Source organism: Myodes glareolus, chromosome 14 (genome assembly GCF_982192425.1).
Source record: "Myodes glareolus chromosome 14, mMyoGla1.1, whole genome shotgun sequence".
NCBI classification, from domain to species: domain Eukaryota; kingdom Metazoa; phylum Chordata; class Mammalia; order Rodentia; family Cricetidae; genus Myodes; species Myodes glareolus.
The window spans coordinates 28471494-28495486 of NC_142039.1; the positions used below are offsets into that span (position 1 = coordinate 28471494).

At 43.8% G+C, this 23993-nt stretch overlaps 1 protein-coding gene across 1 annotated transcript in view; it reads left to right on the forward strand.

Moving 5' to 3' along the window:
- Window positions 1–23993, forward strand: part of Adarb2 (adenosine deaminase RNA specific B2 (inactive)) — a 547609-nt gene that overhangs the window by 517648 nt on the left and 5968 nt on the right. Inside the window, exons 8-9 of the mRNA XM_085699197.2 lie at window positions 1927–2108; window positions 20707–20885. Coding sequence (XP_085555323.2) covers window positions 1927–2108; window positions 20707–20885 — 361 coding nt within the window. The remainder of the gene's footprint in view (window positions 1–1926; window positions 2109–20706; window positions 20886–23993) is intronic.

Sequence of the window (23993 nt, forward strand, 5' to 3'; positions counted from 1 at the left end):
TTTATCTTGTTTGTTTGTTTGTTTGTTTGTTTGTTTGTTTTGAGTTAAATTCTTTGGTTTGGCCTTATATTTGAGAGAGAGAAGTATGAGGTTTGGCGGAGACAGAGATGGAAAGGATCTGGGAGGAGTTGAGAGAGGGGGAAAACATGATCAGAATATATTGTGGGGAAAAAACAATAATATAAATAAATAAATAAATGTAAAAGAAAAAAGACATAAGGGAATAAGCCAAATTCCTCAAACACAACTCAAAACCACTAACACTCTTCCTCCTCCCAGGAAGAGATCCAGATAGCACAGGACTCCTCCCCGGAGCTTTGTAGACAATCTGTAACTCGTCAGTGAAAAGTGAGAGCATCGGAGGAACCCCAGCGGGCGTGTCATTTTGTACTGAAAATTCAGAATGAAGCAGAACCATTACAGCCAAAAGACATGAGGAATGAGGGCATGTCCTTCTTCCAGACATGCCCTTTGTCTCCGTCCATTCTGATATTTACACTGGCATAAAGCGCACGTATCCGAGGACGGCCCTTTCTTTGCTGAGAGGACTAGTGTGACTTCTCGAAAATGACCACAATATTTTTAAATGAAGTTATGCAAATCTGATAGTCTAAAGTAAATGTTTCATAAAACCAACGACTGTTTAAATCGTGGGACTAAATTGTTTGTATATAAATATTACCTTTTATATTCCATTTGAGTTTTATGTAGATGAACACATTACTTTAATGACCTGCATTTACGGAGGGAGGCTGGGAGAGTGGTTCCCTGAAATCCTTGCCAGCCAGATGGCTGCCTTTTCTTGCATGAGATTAAAAGATGTTTCTCATTCACCATGATGCTTCCGAGGCAGATTAATATCGCCAGCTAAATTGCTTGTGTTTTCGGGATAAAATTTAAAGAGAACTTTTGAAAGCAATTGGTGTCACTGGTTCTTGGAGCAGATTGCTCTCCAGGTAGAGACACATTCGGTAATTAATGGAAAGAATTCTGTGTTAATTGACTGCTTCGGGAAGAGAGATATAATGACTCCTTATTAATCATCAGAAGAGATGTACAGCATGGAGGTCCCACAATAATGGCTCCAACAGTGGAAAAATGTTAATTAATGAAAAAGAACAATGATGTAAGAAATTAGCTACAGAACGCCTGCCTCCAACAGGGGTTCATTTGAAACACATTAGAGTGGAAACCACCAAGCACTGCTTTAAGTAGTAGATACACAGAACTTTCTACCCTGGAAGTTAGGGTAGGTCGGGGGATAAAAAAGAAATGAGTCTCACAGTATTCTGGCATCTCTGCTTGAAGAAGTAAGAACAGTCACCCAGAGCTGTACTTATTTCAAAGAAAGGGCCATTGTCAGTCATCTCTGAGATCTGGGTTATTTAAAATAAATAAATAATTTAAAAAACCATCCCCAGACCAAAACAAGGTCATTTACTAATGTCCTTTAATTTCAGCACGGTAGGTCATTCCTACAAAGGACAAAGGGAATGGAAGTCAAAGCTTTTCCCCAAATGGAAATCAGCAAATTCAGTTTCGGAACCTTTTCCATATAGTATGTAAGAAAAAAAAACTTCCGATTCACTTTGGGAACCAAGCATCTTCTTTTAAACAATCTAATTTGAAGTCACTGAGAGAATGGCACTTCCTGTCTCTCTAACAACTCGTGAAAAAGGAAGTTGAGTTTACTGAACATGCAGAGACACTAACAGAGTCAGGACTAGGTCCTTGCCTCTGAGGAGTTCCCAGGCCATCGTTCCCCAGGCTGGAAAAGGGGACATGGAAAGGAGCGGGCAGCTGAAGGACAGGGAGACACCAACATCACTCACAGGCCCAGCTCCCTGAATGGCCCATGAGCTGCCAGCTCTGCATCCCCAGCAGACACAGGAATCCCACTGACTTCACCCTTGCTTTTCCTTCTAGCTGGAACGTGCTGGGACTGCAGGGTGCTCTCCTCTGCCACTTCATCGAGCCTGTGTACCTCCACAGCGTCATTGTGGGAAGCCTGCACCACACAGGTCACCTTGCACGGGTCATGAGCCACAGGATGGAAGGCATCGGCCAGCTGCCTGCCTCCTACCGGCAAAACAAGCCTCTCCTTAGTGGTAAGAGAGCAGTCTCAAGACAGAGACCTGCAACTTCATCTTCCTTGTCTTCAGGCTGCTGAACATAGGCCCCATGGTTGCAACCCTTATCTGATTGCATTCATGTTGGCAATGACAATTTTAGACTTAATGAGTAAATTGACAACAATGGAGAAACTTAATATGGACGTGTGTGTGCCTGTGTGTTTGTGTGTGTGTGTGTGTGTGTGTGTGTGTGTGTATGATCACAGCATACCTGATAATAGGCAACATTTTAGCGTGAGTTCATGTGGGACCTAGCACATCACATGCCAGTATCTTGTTTTCACCACAGGGGTTAAAGTAGCTCACACAAAGACCCTGCTAATGTAATGAGGCTCAAGAAGTCGCCAGCACTTTAGTTGCCCCTGGTATGTGAGAACCTAAGTTCAGATGCCCAGAATCCATGTAAAAAAAAAATGAACATGGTAGTGCCCATCTGTAATTCCAGCACACTTTTGGGGTGACGGGAGCTGGAGTCAGCAGAATGCCCAGAAGCTCACTGGTCAATTAGCCTGACGTATTTATGCAGTGGCAAACAACAGACCTTGTCTCAAATAAGGTGAAAGGCAAGACTGACACACTCAGGGTTGTTCTCTGACATCTCACTGTTCATCCTGTCACTGTAACACACACACACACACACACACACACGTACACATATGTGCACATGCATGCACACACACACGTACATACACACACCACAAACTAAAAAAAAAACTGGAAGGATCAGTCAGCCCCCAGGTCACCTGAGTGTGCTGCAAAACCTAGGACACTTTCTGTTGCAGGGCCTGGCAGGAAGAACAAAGTACACTTGCTACTTCCGGCGGAGCCTAGGGGCTGTTAGGAAGACAGACATGTTACCCCGCCTAGCAACAGATAGATGCACAGGTTACAGGTCACACAGCCATGGGAACACTGAAAGGTGTGAAATTTTGTGTGCCATAGGAAGGGGCCAGGGAGAAGTCTCCAAGGCTCTGTAAAGGTGGTGTTTATCCGCTGGGACCACTGGACTTCTGTAGTAACTGGAAGCTTCCAGGCTTCTGAGAGACAACCTGAGCAGAAGGAAGAAGCGTGTGAGTTTTATTCCTGTCCTGTTAGCCCTGGGGTGAGAACTTGGTGGAAAAACTCTCGGTCTTTAAGTGGCTTCCCCTTGTGCATCAGGAGAGCTGTCTGGAGGAACTACTCGTGGTAAAATCAGGGAGACACACTGAGAAACAGTGGAGTCCCCTGTGCAACAGGCCCAGGCTCTGCTCCAGGAGCTGGAGGCAAGCATTTGCCGGCTTGGCTGGTTTGCTTTTAGCTTGTGCTGTGATGTGAATGTGAAATGCCTTCCACAGGCTGTTGGGTTTTCAGACTTAGTCCCCAGCCAGTGGCACTGTTTGGAAAGGCTGTGCACTTTTAGGAGGTGGAGCCATACAAGAGGAAGTATTCTGGGTGCGAGTCTCCAGTTTTATAGCCTCACTTCCTTTCTGCAATGCCTCCTGACAATTTGTCCAATACAACCAGCTTCCATAGGCTCCTCTGTGATGCACTGTATCTCCTCAAACTGTAAGCCAGTGTAAGCTCTTTTTCTCTTATGTTATTTCTGTCAAGTGACTTGGTCACAGCAATGAAAAAAGTGATACAGTTCGAGACTCAGGAAAAAAAAAACAGTAAGACAAAGCAGTTGTTGATGTATTCTGTGTGTGTGTGTCTGTGTATATGTATGCATTTGTGTGTGTGTGCCTGTGTATATGTATGCATTTGTCTGTCTGTCTGTCTGACTGTCTGTGTGTATATCTCTGTGTGTACTCTGTGAATGTCTGCATATCTATATGTTGCAGTTGGGCCTATGACGTACTCCCAGAGTTTTTAAATTGTTCCACATTATAGCATCGGGTGTGACAAGGGGCCTCATGTGAGCTGTTGTGGGGGTAACATGAAATACTCCATGCCAAGTGCAGAACTATGTTGAGGGAATTCTTAAGAGGAGATGCTGCCAGGAAGTCTTTTATTTATTTATTCTACAATACTGACCACTTAAATGTTATGTTAAATAAGATTATAGACGTAAGAAAACCTAAAACAGAGAAGATGGAAAAGGGGTTCTCTTCTGTGTGTCACAACTCGGTCCTTCACACATTAAAACCCCAGGCACTTTAGATGCTCTCTAAGCTCCTGGGTCCTTAACTAAAACTCCTCTTTCTTTTAGCAGTGAGGAGAGTTCATGGCACTGGGACAGTGGACTCAACCCTCGCTCCTGAAGCTGAGTCTATTGACACAGGCCTGTAATTTGAATATTTAGGAAGCTGGGGGAGGACCATGGGATCAAGGACAGCCTTGATACATAACCAATTACAGACCAGCCTGAGATACACGGAGAGACTAGCATCATCCTGTGTTCAAAGGCACAGGAGTTATTGATCATTGCTACATCCTGGGGAGACCTTGTATTCAAATGTTGGCCAGTCCCAACAAGGCTACCTCACAGGAAGTGGCACTGCTCAGGAATGTTTAACAACTGTTTGTATTAAGACTTTGTCTTAGCCGGGCAGCGGTGGTGCACGCCTTTAACCCCAGCACTCGGTAGGCAGAAGTAGGCAGCTCTCTTTGAGTTTGAGGCCAGCCTGGTCTACAAGAACTAGTTCCAGAATAGGATCCAAAGCTACAGAGAAACCCTGTCTTGGGAAAAAAAAAAAGACTTTGTCTTATTTCACTATAAAGAGCATTGAGCTCTTGGCCAAGGAGTTGAGCTGATATTAATAAGGCTGGGTTCATATCCACAGACAGTGGGGAACCTACCCTCTATGTGCTTGCTTACTTCTGTTTATTACATCATCCCTGTACCCCTACTTTGTTCATAGACCCTCAATACAGATTGTGTGATGGGGTCCATGATCTACATAATGGGAGGGGTTTTAATTCACCTGGAAGGTCTGAGCTATCAAGGCTGCCTTTGGGTTCGATCTAGGGTGCAGAATCCATAACTCTAACCATAACAGCTCTTGAGAAATGAACAGCCTCTGGGTAATACTCTTGGGGACAGAAAGGAGGCAAGAAGAGTGGTGTGTTCTGAGCGGTACAACTATTACAAAGTTCAGAAGTATACAGTGAGTGACAAAATCATTTAGAGAAATGAGACAACACTTGTGAAACAGGCCTGTCTCTCGGTGTTGACTTTATGACATGAGTCATCTCATTCAATCTTCATACCAACCAAAACCAAATACTAGTCTCTCCAGTTTCCAAATGTCAAAGGAAGGTTAGGGAGCTATCTCAGTCTAAAATGCTTGCCTTGCAGGCATGAGGACCTGAGCCCTAGCTCTAGAATACACATTAAAAGGCTCAGCTCTGTGGCTGTATGTCCAGACAATCTAGTCTCCTTGGAGGCTGAGTCCCCTGAGAAACCCTGTCTCAAGAGGTGGATGATGATCCTAAAGAACTATACTGGATGTTGACCTCTGGCCTCCACATGCATGTGCACACATGCGCAACCTTCATAGCCATGAATACACATTAATTAACACTAAAAGAGACTCATAAAAATTCAATATATTCCTGAAGGCGCTCTATTTAACCAAAAGGAACAAGGATTTAGATTCAGATCTGGCTTAAACTTTAAATTCTTCTAATATGTCAGACTTTATCCTGCGGCAGTGCAATACAGCTTCTTAGATGGCTATTTTTTTTTCAACTGCATAAAAACTAATAATGCGAAACGAGGCTAGTTAAAGAGGCAGCAACATCTAACCGCGGGAGGAGCGGTGTGGGAGCAGCGGGGCAAGGCGCTGGAGTGTGTCGGAAACTCTTAGCTGCCCGCTGCTCTCACAGTGACTGCGCAGCACCGCAGACCCATCGATCGCCAAGCTCGGAGGTGAAAGGTTCGCCTTGAGGGCTAGAAAATTATATTTATTTTTTTAAATGGTCAATAATTTCAGCAATTTGGAGAAAATGTTACTTGGGGACCAAGTTCTTTCTCTTTCTTGTTTTCATTTTTTTGTTTGTTTGTTTGTTTTCTTTATCCTGTCTTTCCTTAAAGTGACGAGGACTCGCCGTAACTGAGTAACCAAACTAGCTCCAGACCCCGTCGCGAAAGGGCTGGTTTGGAAGCATATGTGAATGTCTCCATATTAGATGTCCCCAAATTCTGGCATAGTTCTTAGATTTAGTGTTGGTTAAGTTTAAGGGACTTGTAATTTCTTATAACGGGTTTACATTCTCTCTTTTTCTGTGCTCTGAACTCCTTGGGTTGTCCTCATTCTTCTGCATTTACCTAAGAGTTTAAAAAAACATGATTTAGGGGCAGGACAGATGATTCATCAGTTCGTATGCTTGCTGCTCTTGCGTAAGACCTGAGTTTGGTTCCCAGAGGCTTTCAATCACCTGTAACTCCAGTTCAGGGGATCCAATGCCCTCTTCAGATCCCTGTGGGCACCTGCACTCATGTGCACATACCCACACACGGAAATGCACATATAGAAGAAGTCTTTTAAACAGTGACTTAAAATTAACAAACGCTAAGAAATGGAAACTACAATACAACCTCCCTACCAACCCACTGTCAAGGGAGTGGCCTTTGTCCATCCTCTGGGGACCAGTACATCCCTTCTTGGGCATCTAGTCTCCTGTCTGTGCTCTTTATAAATGACATGCTCATCTGGTAGCATGGCAACATAAATAAAATGGTAACTTTTCTTTATTGTGGCAGTAGAGATGGCTCAGCTGGCAAAGTACGCACTGAACAAGCAAAGGGACCTAAATCAGGTGCCCAGCACCAGCATAGAAGCCAGCATACCTGCAAAGCCAGCACGGGGAAGGGCAGAGACAGGAAGATACCTGGAGCTCACAGGCAAGTCAGTCTTGCCAAAATGGTCACCTTCGGGTTCTCTAAAAAGTACCCATCTCAAAGCATAATGTGGAGAGACACAGGATGGCTCAGTGGTTTACAGCATTTGCCGCACAAGCTTGACAACCAGAGTCTGATTCCCCAAACCAAAGCTGAATAAAAAGTTATATAGATAATGCAGCAGTAGGAATAAGAGGAACTCAGTGACATAACAGGAGAGACTCGACTCTGTTTGTTGTCATCCTACCTCCACATGTATGGAGTGTGCAGTACCTGTGTGTGGTGATAAACTTGTAATAATAAACATGGAGAATGAGAGAGGAGGGTGCCCACAAGTCAGCCTCTGGCCTCCACACACGCATACTCATGTGAATGCAACCAAACACACATGCACACACAAAGAATTTTTAAATGTTAAGTGTGAAATCTGTGGCTCGAAAAGGACAATTAGAGAAATCCAAGACCACCTGATGGGATAATAGCACAGCCCTTGAGACACTTTGCCATCTCCCCGAGCCCATGTGGCATCTGCCCCCACTGCGAGTAGTGTGGTCTGACTGAACCCGTCAGTCTTAACTTACTTAAAATATGGTTTTCATTACCATCGAGATGCAAATTAGGCTAAACCTTGATGTGCCACCTGATCAAACCCCTACGCAGTAACTTCATTGCCTTTGATGGACCTTTGAAAATGAATCATGCAAATTTTAAAAAGAAATCATCCTGATTTCTGGGAGAAAAAAATTCAAGAGAGGGGAGGATGAGGTGTGGCATAAAGATAATAATAATAATAACACTCAAACAAGCAAATTAACTTCCCTCAAGGTCAGTTTGCAGAGTCGCCTTAAGAGGTGACGCGCATGCATTAGGAGAATGAAGCCCTGCAATTTGGATATGACTGAATCAGTTCTGGGTCAAAAAGAATCAGCCAAGCTGAAAAGGATACCCTCGTTGCCACGGGCACAGAGTGCATAGTAATGTCTCAAAGACAGACTTAAAATACTCTGCATAAGGCAAGCTAAACTGCAGCCAACTTCAGGACCAGAAACCCCTGAGTGTGCTAAGGATGGCCCAAACCTTCAATCATTGGGGGCTGCCATGTAGGGGCCGGGGGGAGGGGTTGTATCATTACCTGAAAGGGCCACCCTAAAGAAGTCTGTCAATGAGCCTTCTTGTGAATTCAATAAAGTGAAAATAAAATAAAGTGAGGTAATAACTAATAAAAATCTATGCTTTGAATACTCATGCTTTTAGGGGAAAAGGTGCCGTAAAATAGAAAGTGACTTTAGCAGCTTGTCCTACCAAACTGAAGATATAAGCTCCTTGAAGCTTTCAACATCACAGCTAACTTTTTCTCCCATCAAATAATAATATTTGCAATGGGACGAAGGGTAACAGATAACATAGCTGTGCTGGTTTGAATGAGAAATGTCCCCCATCGTCTCGTTATTTGAACCAGAGGTCCCATTTGATGACACTGTTTGGGAAGGTTGTGGAACCTTGCTGCTGGAAGTATGTCACTGGTACGGGCTTTGAGGGTCTATGGCTCGCATTTGGTTCTCTCTTCCCTCTTTTCTCCTCCCTGCCCCTTTCTGCTCCCCGAGTGTAATTTGAACACCAGCTTCCTGCTTCTGCCTCCATGCCTTTTCTTACTATTGACATGTCTTCCCCGCCATGATGGACCCTGTCCCTCTGGAACAGTAAAACAAAATAAATTCTTTCTTCTCTAAGATGCTTTTTGTGAGTATATTCTATTACAGCAAAAGAAAAATAACCAGTTCAATAGTCAGACTCTTTTTTCTGATAATAGCATATTTAACAGGTGTGGATTTATACTTATTTACTTGTGTATGAGGAAGCATACTTGTGGAAGTCAGAGGCCGATCCAGAGGAGTCATTCCTCCCCGTCTAGCTGGGTCACTGGGACTGAACTCTGGTCACAGGCGTGGCAGCGGGTCTCTTCATCTACTGAGCCATCTCACCAGCCCTAGATGCAGGTTTTAATCTTGACCTTTCTTAACCCACACTGAAAATAGAACAATAGTTATTTTTATAATATAAAGCGAGGTTGTAGCAACTATCAAGAAACCTGAGGCCAGAGACAGGCCAGAGAATTGATCGTGAGAACCGTGAGTTGAAGACCGCTTTTTCAGTTTCATGTGATGAATACTGCTGCATTTCTAATAAAAACGGGGGCATTACTCCTCTTTCTTCCTGGTACTATTGTCCTGAAACAGCAAAAAATAATAGCAAACATATCTAAAAGCTGTTTTAGACATTGTGTTTCCTGACAACTTAGAAGTTTAATCACATTAAAACCTTCATCAACTATAGGCTAAATTTTGCCCAATTCTATCTGCTTTTAGCACTCTGGAGTCATTCATGGTCCTACTTTGGTGTTTATGAGTTTTATATGGAGTTCTGATCCCCTCTAATTCAAGAGAAGTTTATGAGATTAGTGATAAATAGTATTTTGAAGATAACTCAAATATTGTGAGAGCAAATTCTTTCACTTAGATATTAATTTGTAGCATCATTTTATATTATATTGGGCACAAGATGTTAGCAACTGACAAACTTCCATAGATGTTTTGGTAAATCCCATGTACTTTTTTGTTGTTTGTAAGTATTGGAGGTACGCAGGCCGCTGGCTCCTCACAGCCTCTACTTAGACCTAGACCTAGAACTAGGCAGCTTCAGAAGTTGGTTTGAGTCCTCCCAATGCCCCAAGAGGGCCCCAGGCAATCCTTTTGACTCCCTCCACTTAGGCGTCATCTATACAATGAACAGGATAACTGCAAGCACTCCCCCTCATCTGGCAAAGATTGCATCCAAAACTTACACTGTGAAGGGAAGTACTTGTCCAAGCTTCTTGTCCAATATGGGAACAGAGAGCACAGTCATCAATTCTTCTGCCTGGTTCATCTTTTTGTGCTTTGGAAGTCTACGCATTGAGTTCCAGGTCAGCCAGGGCTTCATGGTTTAACTCTGTCTCCAAAGAAGCGTCAGGGGCATGGAAAATAAAAACCAAGGCACAGGGGAAGAGTGAGGAAAACTGCTACCCTAATAGCCCAAATGGCCACAGGAGGAAGAAGATGTGGACTAGGATGTGGAAACATCCTCCAGAAGGAAAGAGAATTTTCTCTGTTGGCAAGATCTTTGTACTTCCTTGTTTTCTTTTAGGTTAGCCGAGTTTGTGAGGATAGGTGCTTGTGTGGCTGTGTCCCACATTTTCTTCTGCCATTTCTATTTAGACCAGAGAGTCTGCTAAACTAAACAGGTTTGCTTGTTTTGTCTATTTGGGAGGGGGAGTATTTGGACAGATGGAGACAAGGCCCCAAGGTTAAAAGCACTTGTTTCCAGAGGACCAGAGTTGGCTCCCAGCACCCAACTCACAACCCCACCTCCAAGGATCCAACTCCAGGCCTCCCCCAACACCTTCAAAAGGGTGCACATAGACACTCACACACATAAATAAAAATACACTTTTAAAAGTAAAACTTAATAGTACACATCTGTAATTCTATCATTTAGAGATTGAAGCTGAAGGACCACAAGTTTAAGGACAGCATGGGCTGTATAGTGAGACTCAGTCTCAAGAAAAATAAAAATAAAAAGAACAGGATCTTTTGTCCTGTTGTCACTGATCCAAGGAAAGTATTTCCATTGCCACTACATCTGATTCATACAAATATCAACACGTTTATTCACATAATTCAGGTGTTTATTTCCTCACTCACTCTTAGGTAGAAGTTGGGAGATGCTGACCGTATCGCTCAACAACTAGGAACTAGTTACTTACAAGTACCAGGCACAATCCTACCATGATGGCTTTGTAGAGGCATGATCTGGAGGAATCAGGATGGAGGATGGAGGATGGGGAAGAAGGAGGAAGGAGCAGAAGAGAAGGAAGAGGAAAAATGGAAGAAGAGTTTCCAGGGGGATTTTGTTTTGTTTTGTTTTGTTGTTTTTCGAGACAGGGTTTCTCTGTAACTTTGGAACCTATCCTGAAACTAGCTCTTGTAAACAAGGCTGGCCTTGAACTCACAGAGATCCGCCTGCCTCTGCCTCCCTAGTGCTGGGATTAAAAGCATGAGCCACCACCACCCAACTTCCAAGGGAATTTTAAGGAGCGGGCTGTTCTCTGGTTGCAGTCTAAGGATAAGCAAATGGAAGACAAAAATATTCTTTGAGAAACACTGTTGTTGGTTAGTGTCGCCTTCCCAATGTTTGAGAAATTAACTCTTTAACTTGATTTTGTTTAAAACAAGTTTGGTTCCAATTCTGAGACCAGGTCATAACAGTCTTTTCTTCGGGGCTTTCAACGTCTCTATAAGGTAAACAGGGAAGAGGACAGACCATAAGATACCTTGACTCATCTTAGCCTTGGGAGACAACCTTGTAGGTGCTTGTCACATACACATGAGGACCTGATGTCTATCCCCAACTGATACAGAAGCCAGGCCTCATAGCCATGCCAAGCTTCTACATAGGTTCTATGGATTCAAACTCTGGTCCTCATGTTTGCACAGCAAACCCACTGAACCGTCTCCCCAGCCCCCTTGGTGTAGATTTTACATACAATGAGAACTTGTTAAGACACCCTCATCACACAACATACCAGCTGCCCACCCTCAGTCCCACCACATCCTGCAGGCTCCACTGCACATGTCATATATGTCCCACTGAATATGCTCTATTAAGACAGGAGAGTAGCTATAAAATTACTGGCAATTATGATGGTGTTCATGTTCATGATAATGAATAAAATTACATTAATACAATAAATTTTACCAATTCTGTTTCCGTTAAAAGTGTGTGTGTGTGTGTGTGTGTGTGTGTGTGTGTGTGTGTGTGTGAGAGAGAGAGAGAGAGAGAGAGAGAGAGAGAGAGAGAGAGAGGTAGATAGAGAGGTTATACAGGGTACACAGAATATCTGGCAGTATATTAAATATTAAATTCAAAAGGCCCATTCTATCCCTGAAACTTTATGATTCCATGCATGCCTGGAATCATGCTACTCCATTCATTTTGCAAAATTAAATGTAATGCTCCCCTGTATTATAGACTCGCCTCACTTCATATAAAAATTACATCCCTGAAAGGTCTTGTGTAAATTTAATTTGGGGAGAGTGAATTACATTTTAAATATAGTAGGCTCACCAGCTATTTAAAGACATGCTGTAATGTCTCACTTATATAACGCCTTTAAAAAAATAAAAAGGAAAACAAATAAGGATTTCTTTAAAGTAAGGCATCTTCATATAGATGTGAGCCAGCATAAAGCTAATTTTCACTGATGAATTGTGAACAGTCTGTCTCCACCCTTAAATGATGCTGGAACTAAGAGCAGTGGTCATAACTGTTGTAATAATCAAATTCTGGCGAGAGGAGAAGCGATACTGGGTTAATTAACTTATCAGAGATGGCATTACCTGAAAGTCATAGAAGTGAGAACTGACCTTGGCCTATTTCTGAGCCCGCCTTGTTAACACAATTGTGTAAACTGAAAAGACAAGCCAGACAACCGAAGTAAGTGTGCCCCACCCCCACCAACCTCCAGAATGTTTGAGGCAAAGGTGGTGGAGACTGGCTGATTCTCTCCACAGGTCGACTTTGGGACAAGATAGATCCTTTCAAAAAATTTCACCAAAGAAGATTAACCCAATTACAAATGTCAACACATCTCTGTGTTGAGTATCAGACAAACTTGCATTAGCATTTGTCTGCTCAAGATTACTTTGGCAGAGGAACTATTTAGGTTGGGGAGGTTCCCCCATGACTGTTCAGAAACATCACTAAGGAAAAGGTTGCAGTTGATTTTGGAGGTTTCATCAAATTGCATCATCCTTCGGGCTCACTTTCCCCACCCCCTCACTCTCCGAGGCTCTTATACAAGTTTCCAAACCAAAGAGCCTACTGCATTAAGACAGGCCCACTCTGACGTGTGTTTCCTTCGTTTATTCCACAAACCTGAGAAATGAGCAGCTACCATTAAGGTGTCTGACCACAGTCTTCCACCAGGACTGGCTCAGCTGAAGGCAGATTGGCCCGGAGAGGAGGACGCAAGCTCTCCGGTCTGTAGATCTGTTCTTTGACCAGTAGGTGGTGCCAGAGTGTGGGATAACACCGGGAAATGCTACTCAGAGGATGGTGTTTTCCAGGAAGTGACTCTGAGAAGGCCAGGAGGAGACACCCAGAGTGTGGGATTACTCCAGGAAGTGGCACATAAGTGGGGTTTCTGTAAAATGTCATATTTGGAAGGGAGGGGCTTGCAATTTTGATTAAAGTTCGTTCATGAAATGGCGAGATGCTGACAAAATCATTTCAGAGGGCCCCACGTGAAACCATATTTGTTGTTACAAAAAGAAAGTCGCAGAAAAAGGCCTATGCAGGCAAAAGAAGAGATTGAAATGACGCAACTGTGAGCCAAAGAATACCTGCAGGTTCTCGAAGATAGACAGGCCAAGAAAGACTCCTCCCCAGAAACTTCCAGAAAGCATGGCCCTGCTGACACCTTGACTATAGATTTCTGACCTCCAGAACTATCAGAGGGTAAATCTGATTGTTTCAAGCATTAGCTTTATAATAAGCTAAATAAAATAACACATTGTTAAAGCATAATTCTCTCAATTTTAGAAATCAAATTATACACTATTATTCCTTCATTACAAAATAATTCATTAAAGGCAAATGTTTCTTAGGGTTTCTATTCTGTCAATTTTATTTTTACTTGTTTTGGTTTCTAGATGCTAAAGAGAAAGTTCATAGAATCTTTGGTCAAGGTAGTCTGCAAAGTAAGAAACATGGCACTGTATGTCTTAGTCAGAGTTTCTGTTGCTATGGTAAAACATCATGACCAAAAGTAACTTAGAGAGGAAAAGATTTATGTAATCTCACAAGCCAGGTCAGAATCCATCACTGAGGAAAAGCAGGTCAGGAACTTAAGGTGGGAGTCTGGAGAAGGGGATTGAGGCAGGGCGTGGAGGAACACTTGACTGACTTGCTCCCCTTGGCTTGCTCAGTCTTCTCTCTAATACCACCAATGACCACCCGCTTCGGAATGGTACCACCTCCAGTGAGCTGTGCCCTCCACATCAAACACTGATCAGGAAGCTGTGCTACAGACTTGCCTACAGGCCAGTCTGATGGACACATTGTCTCAGTTAAGATTCCCTCTTCCCAGATATGCCAAGGTTTGTGTTAAATTGAGAAAAACCAACCGGTGTACCATGAATTCCATCAACTTAATCCCAGTCATTTGCTCACAGTACTGTGTGGAATGTTCCTTTACACTCTTTGAATGCATATTCTGATTGGTTTACTAAAGAAGCTGCAGAGGATAAGGTGAGGAGAAAGAGTGAAACTGAAAGTGCTGGAAAGAAGAAGAGCAGAGTAAGGAGTCACCAGCAGACACAGAAAGAAGCAAAATAGGCATGCGGTACTGAGAAAAGGTACCAAGTCATGTAGTAAAGCACAGATAAGAAATATGGGTTGATGTAAATGTAAGAGTTATCTAGTAACAAGCCTGAGCTACTGACTGAGCATTTGTAATTAACATTAAACCTCTGTGTGGTGACTTGGGAGAAGCTTGCAGGACATAAAATTCCACATGCAGTACTAGGTTTCTGAATATTGATTCTTCACCAGGGGTATTCTTTTTTCTTGAACTGTAATCAACGCAATACTCATTTTTCAAAATACCAAATCCATTTCCTAAATCTTAACTGGAATTGGGCTCCATGTCAGCTAGAAGATTCTGATCAGCTGGTGTCTGCCACTGAAAGGGAATTTCAGAATAATCGTGAGGAGATACTTAATACTGAACTGGGGAGAATTGGTAATACTGTACATGTTTAGCATTCTAGATAGGTATTAGGTATCATGAGAGTGAATCTTAGCATGACATGTTATATCCTTCTTTTATTGTATACTTAGAGGTTGGTGTTTATTTATTTCATTGTTTTTCAAAGCTGAGTCCCATGTAGCTCACTGGCCTCCCAGTCCCTATCTAGCTGAAGATGACCTTAAATTTCTGGTCCTCCTGCCCACACCCTCCTAGTGTCAAGATTATATGCATGCACCACCACACCTAGTTTTATGCAGATGCAGTGCTGAGAGTCAAACTTAGGATCTCATAAATGTTAGGCAAGCAATCTACAGCTACATCCTAAGAGCACCAACGGATTTTATTTTAATAATGTTAAATCTTTTCATGCTGCCTCAGGAAGAATAGTCCCTGTGATTTGTGAAATTTGTATCTATACCCATAACTGTTGAGAAGAATAAGTTAGGCACAAGTCACTCTTTCCTTTTCATGCCTGAGAGGATGTTCCTTCGTCTTAGCAAGCGAAACCTAAAACTCTTATTATTGATAGAGTTAAGCAGTATGGTTCATGGTCTTTAAACACTTGTAAAACTAAACCCCATTATCCACCAAGCCATCTGCGAGACCTGAGCTTTCTCCTGTAGGTCATCCATTCACTCTACTGTAGGTATCATGCCCCGTCTCCAGGCCAATGAAAGTTAGTTTTACAAGAATACCAAAAAGGTACCTAGAGCGTTGGCTTAAAATTACAAAATCTATATGTAGTGAGTGAACTCTTTTATATATGTGATAAAGGTTTCATAGAAACCAAATGTATTTCTAAGGACCAAAACCCAAGATTCTAGGTGTCACATAATTATCTGATTAACATATCTTCAAGGCCCAGTTCACACCAGAGGGGTTGTGCATGTGAATGTAGCCCAGAGTGGGGGTAGGAGAAATGGAAAATGAAAATAATCACTTAGAACAGAAAAAAACATGCATAGCAAATGAGACTGGGACAAACCAGAAAGCAGTCTTCATGATGTCTCAGAGACCGCACTCAGAACTTCTTCCTTACCATGCCACTGTGGGCCTTCTCACGGAAAGAAGTAACCTGGTGCTGACCAATGGCTAAAGAACTAGACTCTCCTGCACTCCAACACTATCCCAAGACACTGTCCCCTTACGGCGTTGGCCCTACAGAGAAAGACTGTGGTGTCAGCCTGATGCGAGCATTCTGGGCGGTGATCATATGTTTCATGGCACATTGGTAAATCTGCACACTGCGTTCAAGTGAGTCCGGCACACGGCTCCATCTCCTTTACTATCGTCAGAACCCAGTTATTAATTACAGCACTGTCAAAATTGCTCTTCTGGCGCTAACGCTTAGTCAACATTTCAAGTGATATTTCTTTGCAGAAAGTTTTTAAAATTTTTAATGACATCAAAGGCTGGATTTCCATTCCCACAGGTTACTTTGGAGAGAAATTTTGTTTTTGCAGGTAGAGAATAGAGTAAAAATAAACCGTAAAGTGGTGGCTCGGAGTATAAGAAGACAATAACAACTCTAACAGGGGTGTCAAATGTTAGTCAAAAAATGTATGTTTAATATAAAAATAATCCTGACTTCTGTTGTTGGTTGGTTACTCCATTCCCTATAACAATTAGGTAATTAATCACTGAACCTGACATATTTTCTGTCCTATACCTGGGGATGTCTTGGTGTGTAGCTTGGAGAAGACTAAACAAACTAGAGGTGACCTTCAAATCTTCCTCTGAATAATAATTACTAGAGCATCTGATGGTTAGAAAGTGCTCCCTTCTGTCTCAAGTCATCTTCACTTAACGTTATGAAATGAAGTTGCCATCATCAGTGATCAAAAGGGAATAAATGATGTGTGCCAAGGCCAAAGACAGGCTGGAAACCAAGTCTCTGCATTTCTGAAGTCCAGAGTCTTGTTTTCACATTTAGTCCAAGTCTGCCGGCCTGCGGCTTCCATCTGTTGGATAGCACTCCTTCCCTCCTTCCCCTACATTCTTCATGTGTAGACACAAGAATGTTCGCGGCTGCCTCCCTGGACTGTCTGGGCTCTGGTGAGTCTGGCAGGCAAGGGTGTTGAGAGCAGCGTCCAGCCAGTTCATAGCTGAGCCATCTCCAAGGCAGGTGTCTGCTTGCTGAGAGCCAATGGCAAAGCTCAATGTTGTCTCCAGGAAAGCAGTAATAGAAAGAGAATGGGCAGGGGATGGGGGAGGAGAGTGTAATGAATTGCAAGGTAGCAGGCAGGTCGTGTGTTGACCTCAGACATTCGAAGGCTTTCCTCTGAATTCAGAGTTTAGGATTTTGGAGAAACCCCAAATGCATGCGTCAGTGGTCAATCCCAGCACAAAAACCAGAGGGATAAGAGACTAGGGAGGGGCAGGAAACCTGCAGAGATGGAGGAAAAGCCAGGCTGCTGATTCTGGCTGTTCACAATTCCAAAGCAGTGATCACATCTCTTCGTACCCAGTCGTCCCTGACCTCAGCAGCTGTCTCTTCCTGCCGAGATAGTCCCTGCCCAGCAGGACAGTCCACGGCTGCCAATGGGCCAGATTGTCCCCCCTGCCTAGCTCTCAGGGGTGGGTAGCCACGGCGGTGAACCACTCCTAAGGAAAAGAGCTGTTGTGGATGAAATTTGCCTGAATGTCCAACGTTGTCCATCCATGACCAGAAGGGCACAGGGTGACTTTCAGTCTGAGAGCTGGGCTGTTTTGGTCTCAACCAGCAAAGCTAAGTGACCATGCGCTGAGAGAGCATGCCTCTGTTCCATCCAAGGAGACTGAGGTGGAACTGGGGAACGGGAGGATCCTGAAGTCTGAGACTGTGTAGTGCCCAGTTTGAGCAGATCACCCACGGAGAGGAGAGCTGCCCCCTTACACAGAGTTGAATCTAGGCCCCTGACCCCTAGTGTTCTCACCCAGTCGTGATTTATACCTGGACTGCTTCCCAACGTGTGGGCTTCTCTATTAAGTGTAGCGCATCCCAGGGACCCCTGAGCAGCCATCCCATTGGACCAAAGGCTCTTGCCAAACCTTTGGTGCCCCCCTGCAGCCTCCAGACACTTATATGATAAATGGGCAAACTAAGAAAAGCTCTCAGGTATGTCCATTCTTTTGAAAATTTAACACAATGTTTTCTTCTACAAAAATCATGTGGGAGAATCATGCAAGTTACAAAAAAAAATAGCAAATTTATGTTTAGAGTGTTGTGGTTTGAGTGTGAAATGTCCCCCATAGACTCATGTAACGATTGGTTCCCACCTGCTGGGACTGTGTAGGAAGGTTGTGGAACCTTTCACAAGTAGAGCCCGGCTGAAGGAAGTGGGATTCAGGCCTTGAGAGTGTATAAACCCAACCTCACTTCCTATTCACCTTTTGCTTCCTGTCCATGGAGGCAATATGACCAGCCGGCTTCCCACTGTTGCCTGTCACACCTTCCCCACCATGATAGAGTGTGTCTCCTCCAACTATAAGCCAGGAAAACAATTCTTCCTTCCTTAAACTGCTTGTTGTCAGGTATTTTGTCACAGCAGTGAAAAAAAAAGTGATGAATTTGTGGTGGGCTGCGTTCGTAGCTGTCCTTTACTGCATGGAGCTGGCTATGGGCTGGAAATGTCTGTTTGTGAGTCCATCTGTCTAGTGTCCATGACTAGAGAAGCAGAAATGGACATGCAGAGCTGGATAAGAAACAGGATTGATCTCCCCATGCTAAAACTACACAAAAGGAGAAAGAGATCTATCTGGGCTGCATTTGGACCTGTGGAGCTGCAAGATGCTTGCAGCTGAAGCTATGGGCACTGTGGAGGATGAGAGATGCAAGAGGCATGGAGAGAGGGCAACTGACAAGGGCTTCCGGGCTGGAAACCAAACTCTCCAGAGCATCACTGGAGTGTCCAGACAAGAGATTGACTTCATTGTCTGCTGACTTTCAGGGTGCCCCCCCCAAGACTCCAAGCAAAGAATGAACTATACCGTAGATCCCACAGAACTTAAGAGGGTGCGATTTGTTATGCATGCGGTTGCCGTGGAAACGATCTGGCTCTACTCATCTGGGCCACATGTCTCCAAACTGTGTTTTTAATTTAGATGATCACTCCCCGGATGTCAAGGGTCAGCAACCATAGCCTCCAAGAAAAGTAGAAGAGAGACAAATCATGAGACACTTCCAGACTCTTGACTGTGTTGGGCACTTAGTATGAACAGAGAGAGCAGGTGTTCCTTGTAGTTATCAGAAAACTCACCCCAACATTTCCAGGAAGTTCTCATCACAATGAGGAGCACTGCAAGATAGTCAGGCAGGAGGTGAGGCTGGAGCTCAGAGTATGACGTGGAAAGCACAGAACCCCATACTGACCAGAGACTGTCTATCACCCAGAGTAGAAAGTCTTGACTTTCTCCCTCTGCTCTCCTGTGTAAGGGTCACGTCCCACCTGAACACTGTAAACGGAGACTGCTTTTTTGTTTCCTGGCCACCCAGACCTGAATAATCACACAGAAACTTTATTAATTACAACACTGTTGGACAAATGACTCGGGCGTATTTCCAGCTAGCTCTTACATCTTAAATTAACACATTTCTGTTAGTCTGTGTATTGCCACATGGCCATGGTGTTACCTCATTTTCTACATATCTTGTTTCCTTGGTGACTGGCTTGCTTCTCTCTCCTTGGGCAACTCCATGGCATATGCCTGACTCCTCCTTCTTTCTCTCTGCATTCAGTTTAGTTTTCCCACCTACCTATATTCTGCCCTGTCATAGGCCAAAGCAGAGTCTTTATTAATCAATGGTAATAAAACATATTCACAGCCTACAGAGGGGAATCCCACATCAGAACATCAGAGCACATGGTCCAACAGGGGAGGAAAGGTGCACCATAAAATGAGGGTTTTCATGAAAATTCTGGAAGCCTTCTAGATACTACCAGATTCCTCAAGAGTCCACCCTCTCAGGTACATGGGGAGTTTAACTTAAAATAACCTGAGCTAGGTTTAATGCTATGCTGTCATATGAAAACACCCAACATGGTGGCACTAGTAGTCCCAGAACTGGGTTGGCAGAGACAGGTGGGTTCTTGGGACTAGCTGTTCAGCCAGTTAGCCTAACCAGAAAGCTCTAGGCCAGTGAGAGACCCTGTCTTAGAGTGCTAGGTGAGTACTCTACCCGTGTTGTATATCCCTAGGCCTCTTCTTGTTTCTTTCTTATTTGGAAACAAGATCTTACTAAGTTACTCCAGTTGTCCTTAACCACAATCTATAGCCCAACCAAGCCTTGAACATGTTATCCTCTTGCCTTAGCCTGAACCACCAGGCCTGGCTTGAAATTCTTAGTAACTTTGCAATAAATAGATTTACATTCTCATCTCACACTGAATTTTATTAATACTTTTACAAGCTGCATTGCTTGACTGATTATCCTAAATATATAGCTCTATAGCTCCTTTATTAAATCTGGGGTCTCTTCCTCATAACTAAACCATAAAACTAAGGACCTTTAAAGAATTTTTGAATAATCTTGTGGTTGGGGTATTCAGTGGGTGCCCAATAAGCTCACATTTCTAGAATTTTTAAATAGTTTTGCTTGCTTGTTAATTCATTCAACAAACATTCCCAGAAGAGGGGGAAAAATCTGCCCATAAAATCCTTCCAATTAAAAGGTTAACAGCAGGTCCAAGATGAATTCCAATACAAGGCTCTCTTCAGAGTTGAACTTGACTTCCAACCTCCAACCAGACAGGTGAAACCATGACTTCAACGTGACTAAGTTTTAAAGAAGAATAGCAAGACAGTATTTATATGAATGTCTCATCCCAGTTCAAACACAGGCTTTAGCTCCCATTATCTCACGGGAGCCCTGTTTCAGCTGAAGAATATGAATGCTTGACTGCTTTCTATTTCTCTCTTGACAGGCGTGAGTAACACTGAGGCCCGGCAACCAGGAAAGTCTCCCCAGTTCAGTGCCAACTGGATCGTGGGCAGTGCCGACCTGGAGATCATTAATGCCACAACTGGGAAGAGGAGCTGTGGGGGTTCATCCCGGCTCTGCAAGCACGTGTTTTCTGCTCGGTGGGCACGGCTGCATGGTAGGGTAGGTCGCACCGGTCCTTTCTGGGGAGAAAATTGGCTGTACCTGGGCTCTGGTTAAAATCCTGAGGAAGCTCCAGGGAACTAGGTCATCATTTGATCTGTAGTAATTGTGAGACAGGACATGCAAACTGATCCCCAGGGTTACTGCCCTTTCTTCAGCTGACTGTCCAGGAATTTCCCCCACGCACTTACAGCTCTGCTACCCAAATGTGGTCCTCAGGGCTTGGGAAGTATGTCTCTGTGAAGTCAAGCAACAAAAGAGGTTATTGTTGGGCCAGCTAATGCCACCAGGCACTGTGCCAATTGGTTTACGCAGTGTGTCATAAGAAAGGTACATAGGGAGAGAAGACCATGTGGTTAAGTATACTAGCTCCTCTAGGAGAGACCAGGGTTCAGTTCAGAAATCTCATGACCACACACAACTGTCTGTAGCTCCAGTTTCAAGGGATCCAATGCCCTCTTCTGGCTTCTGCAGGCACTGCACACATGTGGTGCGAAAATATACACCCACACCCATGCATATACACATAAAATAAAATAATACAGTAAATTCTTTTTAAAACATTTAAAATAGAAAAAATAATATTATTTCAAGTTCAGATATAAAGAAACTACTCCTCAGAAAGTATATAAAGGCTGACAAAGTGGCTGAGTGGATAAAAGCACTTGCCACCAAGCCTTAGGACCCAAGTTCAGTCCTCAAGATTGACACGATAAAAGGAAAGAACTGACATCTGCAACTTGCCTTCTGACTTCCAAGTGCATATCATGACACACACGCTCACACACACACACTCACACACACACATACACACACACATACACTCACACACAGATGAAGTGAAGAGAAGGAGGGAGGGAGGGAGGGAGGGAGGGAGGGAGGGAGGGAAGGAAGGAGGGAGGGAGGAAGAGTAAGTAATTTCCCACTAATTTTCAAAGATGGTGGCTGTCAGAATTAGCAATTTTCTCCAACCCAGAAGGCTACCCATTTCTACTAGAGCAATGTTTCAGAATCTACTTTCCATTTATAAATATATAATAGCTACATTTGGAGGGTTAAGACTGAAATGCAGACTTTTATGTACTTTGAAAGCATACGTTATACTAAGATGATGGGAAAAGGAAGTATTTTGCTCGTTTTTTTTTTTTTGTATTGGGACAAAGCTCAGTCAATGAAACCCTGGCCACGCAAGCACGAGGTCTTGAGTTAAAGCCCCAGAGACCGTGTGAAAACACCCAGCATGGTGGCACTAGTAGTCCCAGAACAGGGGTGGCAGAGACAGGTGGGTTCCTGGGACTAGCTGTCCAGCCAGTTAGCCTAATCAGAAAGCTCTAGGCCTGTGAGAGACCCTGTCTTAGCGGTCTCTCTAAGGGGTGTGGACAAAGTTGGCACCTTCTGAAGAGCATTACTCCTGAGGTTGGCCTCTGGGTCTCTGTGCACCTGCACACATGGGCACCCATATGAAATACACACCCAATAATAGTGTTTTGATTGGTATATTGACCTGTAGAATAGCAGATATAGAAGTGCTTAAGCATTTTTACCTCCTCAAAGAATGTTTAAAAAAAACATTACAGTCATCTAAGAGTTTGGCAGTAAGCTGCCTCTGCCACAACCATGCAGATATGCAATATGGCACCATATACTCCAGTTCTGATTAGAACGCTCTGCCTCTACCATGCCCGCACCTATCCCTTTTCCCATGTCTCACTTCTTCCAAGGACTTTGAAAGGTCTGGAGAGGCACTGGCTCTTCTTGTCTTGCTGAACAAATAGGTCCTTTTCTTGTTCACATGATCGTCGTGGCACTGGCCACAGATCGGACACATTGACCTGCAAACCCTCTGGGAAGTCTGCAGTGCTATCAGAGGCTCCCCTACCACAGGCCTGCCCTCTGCCTTTCTGTCCTTCTGTTGGGGGACTGGACATGGATGGATATGTTCTCCCTGCCTTACGTTGCTCCACCTTTTGCCTCCTATGACTCAGAAGCCCGATAACATCCTACTTTTACTGCCTTTCTAGTAAATGAACAACACAACTCAAAGGCCCTCTTCTCTCCTGCCTGCCATGAAGCTGTTAGTGCACAAACCTACCCTAGCAATCCTTTGGAAAGAATATAAAAATCAGTGGTTTTATTATTGGTGCTGTTTTTCTACTTTTACTACAAAAGCCACACTGGTGTGTCAGGAAGCTTCCTCATGCCCTACTTGGCCACCATCATGTGAAAAGCGGCACCTCTCCTCTGTGATTTGGGACATTTACCTCTGAAAAGTCTCAGTTCACTTGGGCACTCTCCCGATTGAAATTGTTGTTACCATGACACTTAAACTCTCTGTTCCCTCCTGGCTCTGCTCAGCAATTTCCAAGTACTTCCTCACCCCCTCGTAGGAGTTGCCTACATGATCCAAGTTCTGTGATCTTTCCCTGGCCTGTTTCCCTCAGAGCTACCTCCTCTCTTTCTGGGTCTTGCTGAGTTTTGGTTTTTTGCTCATTTTGAGTCGGTGTCTTCCTACGTACCCCAGGCTGGCCTTAAACACACAGCAGCCTCCTGACTCGGCCTCTAAACTGCTGAGCTTACAGGTGTGCATCATCACCTCAGCTAAGAAAGCAGTGTCAAATCCTTACGAGAAGGGGAGTCATATGTTATGTTGTATGGGGGTCATGTGTCATAATCATCTGCTCTTCTGATAAAGCAAATATCCTTAACAATTGGGTTTTTCACACAGTTTCCCAGTAGAATTCAGATTACTGCCCTTCAGTTTGTTTTGTTTCGTGTGTGTGTGTGTGTGTGTGTGTTCACACATGCAGGAGGGAGGGTGTGTGTGCATATGAGTTTGGAAGCAGAGAATCTGAGTATCTTCGTCGATTGCTTCTCCTTATTTTCTGACACAGGGTCTCACTGAACCTGAACCCCATCAAGTGGCTAGACTAGCCAGCCGACAAGTCTCAGGCAATGTCTGTCTCCGCCTTCCCAGGGCTGGGATTATATGCATCAATCTACACATGCAGCTCTTGACACAGATTATAGGCATCTGAACTCTCATGCTTGAGAGTCAGGCCTTTCCCAAACAAGCCATCTCCTCAGGCCCTGCCGCTGTATGTACTGTAC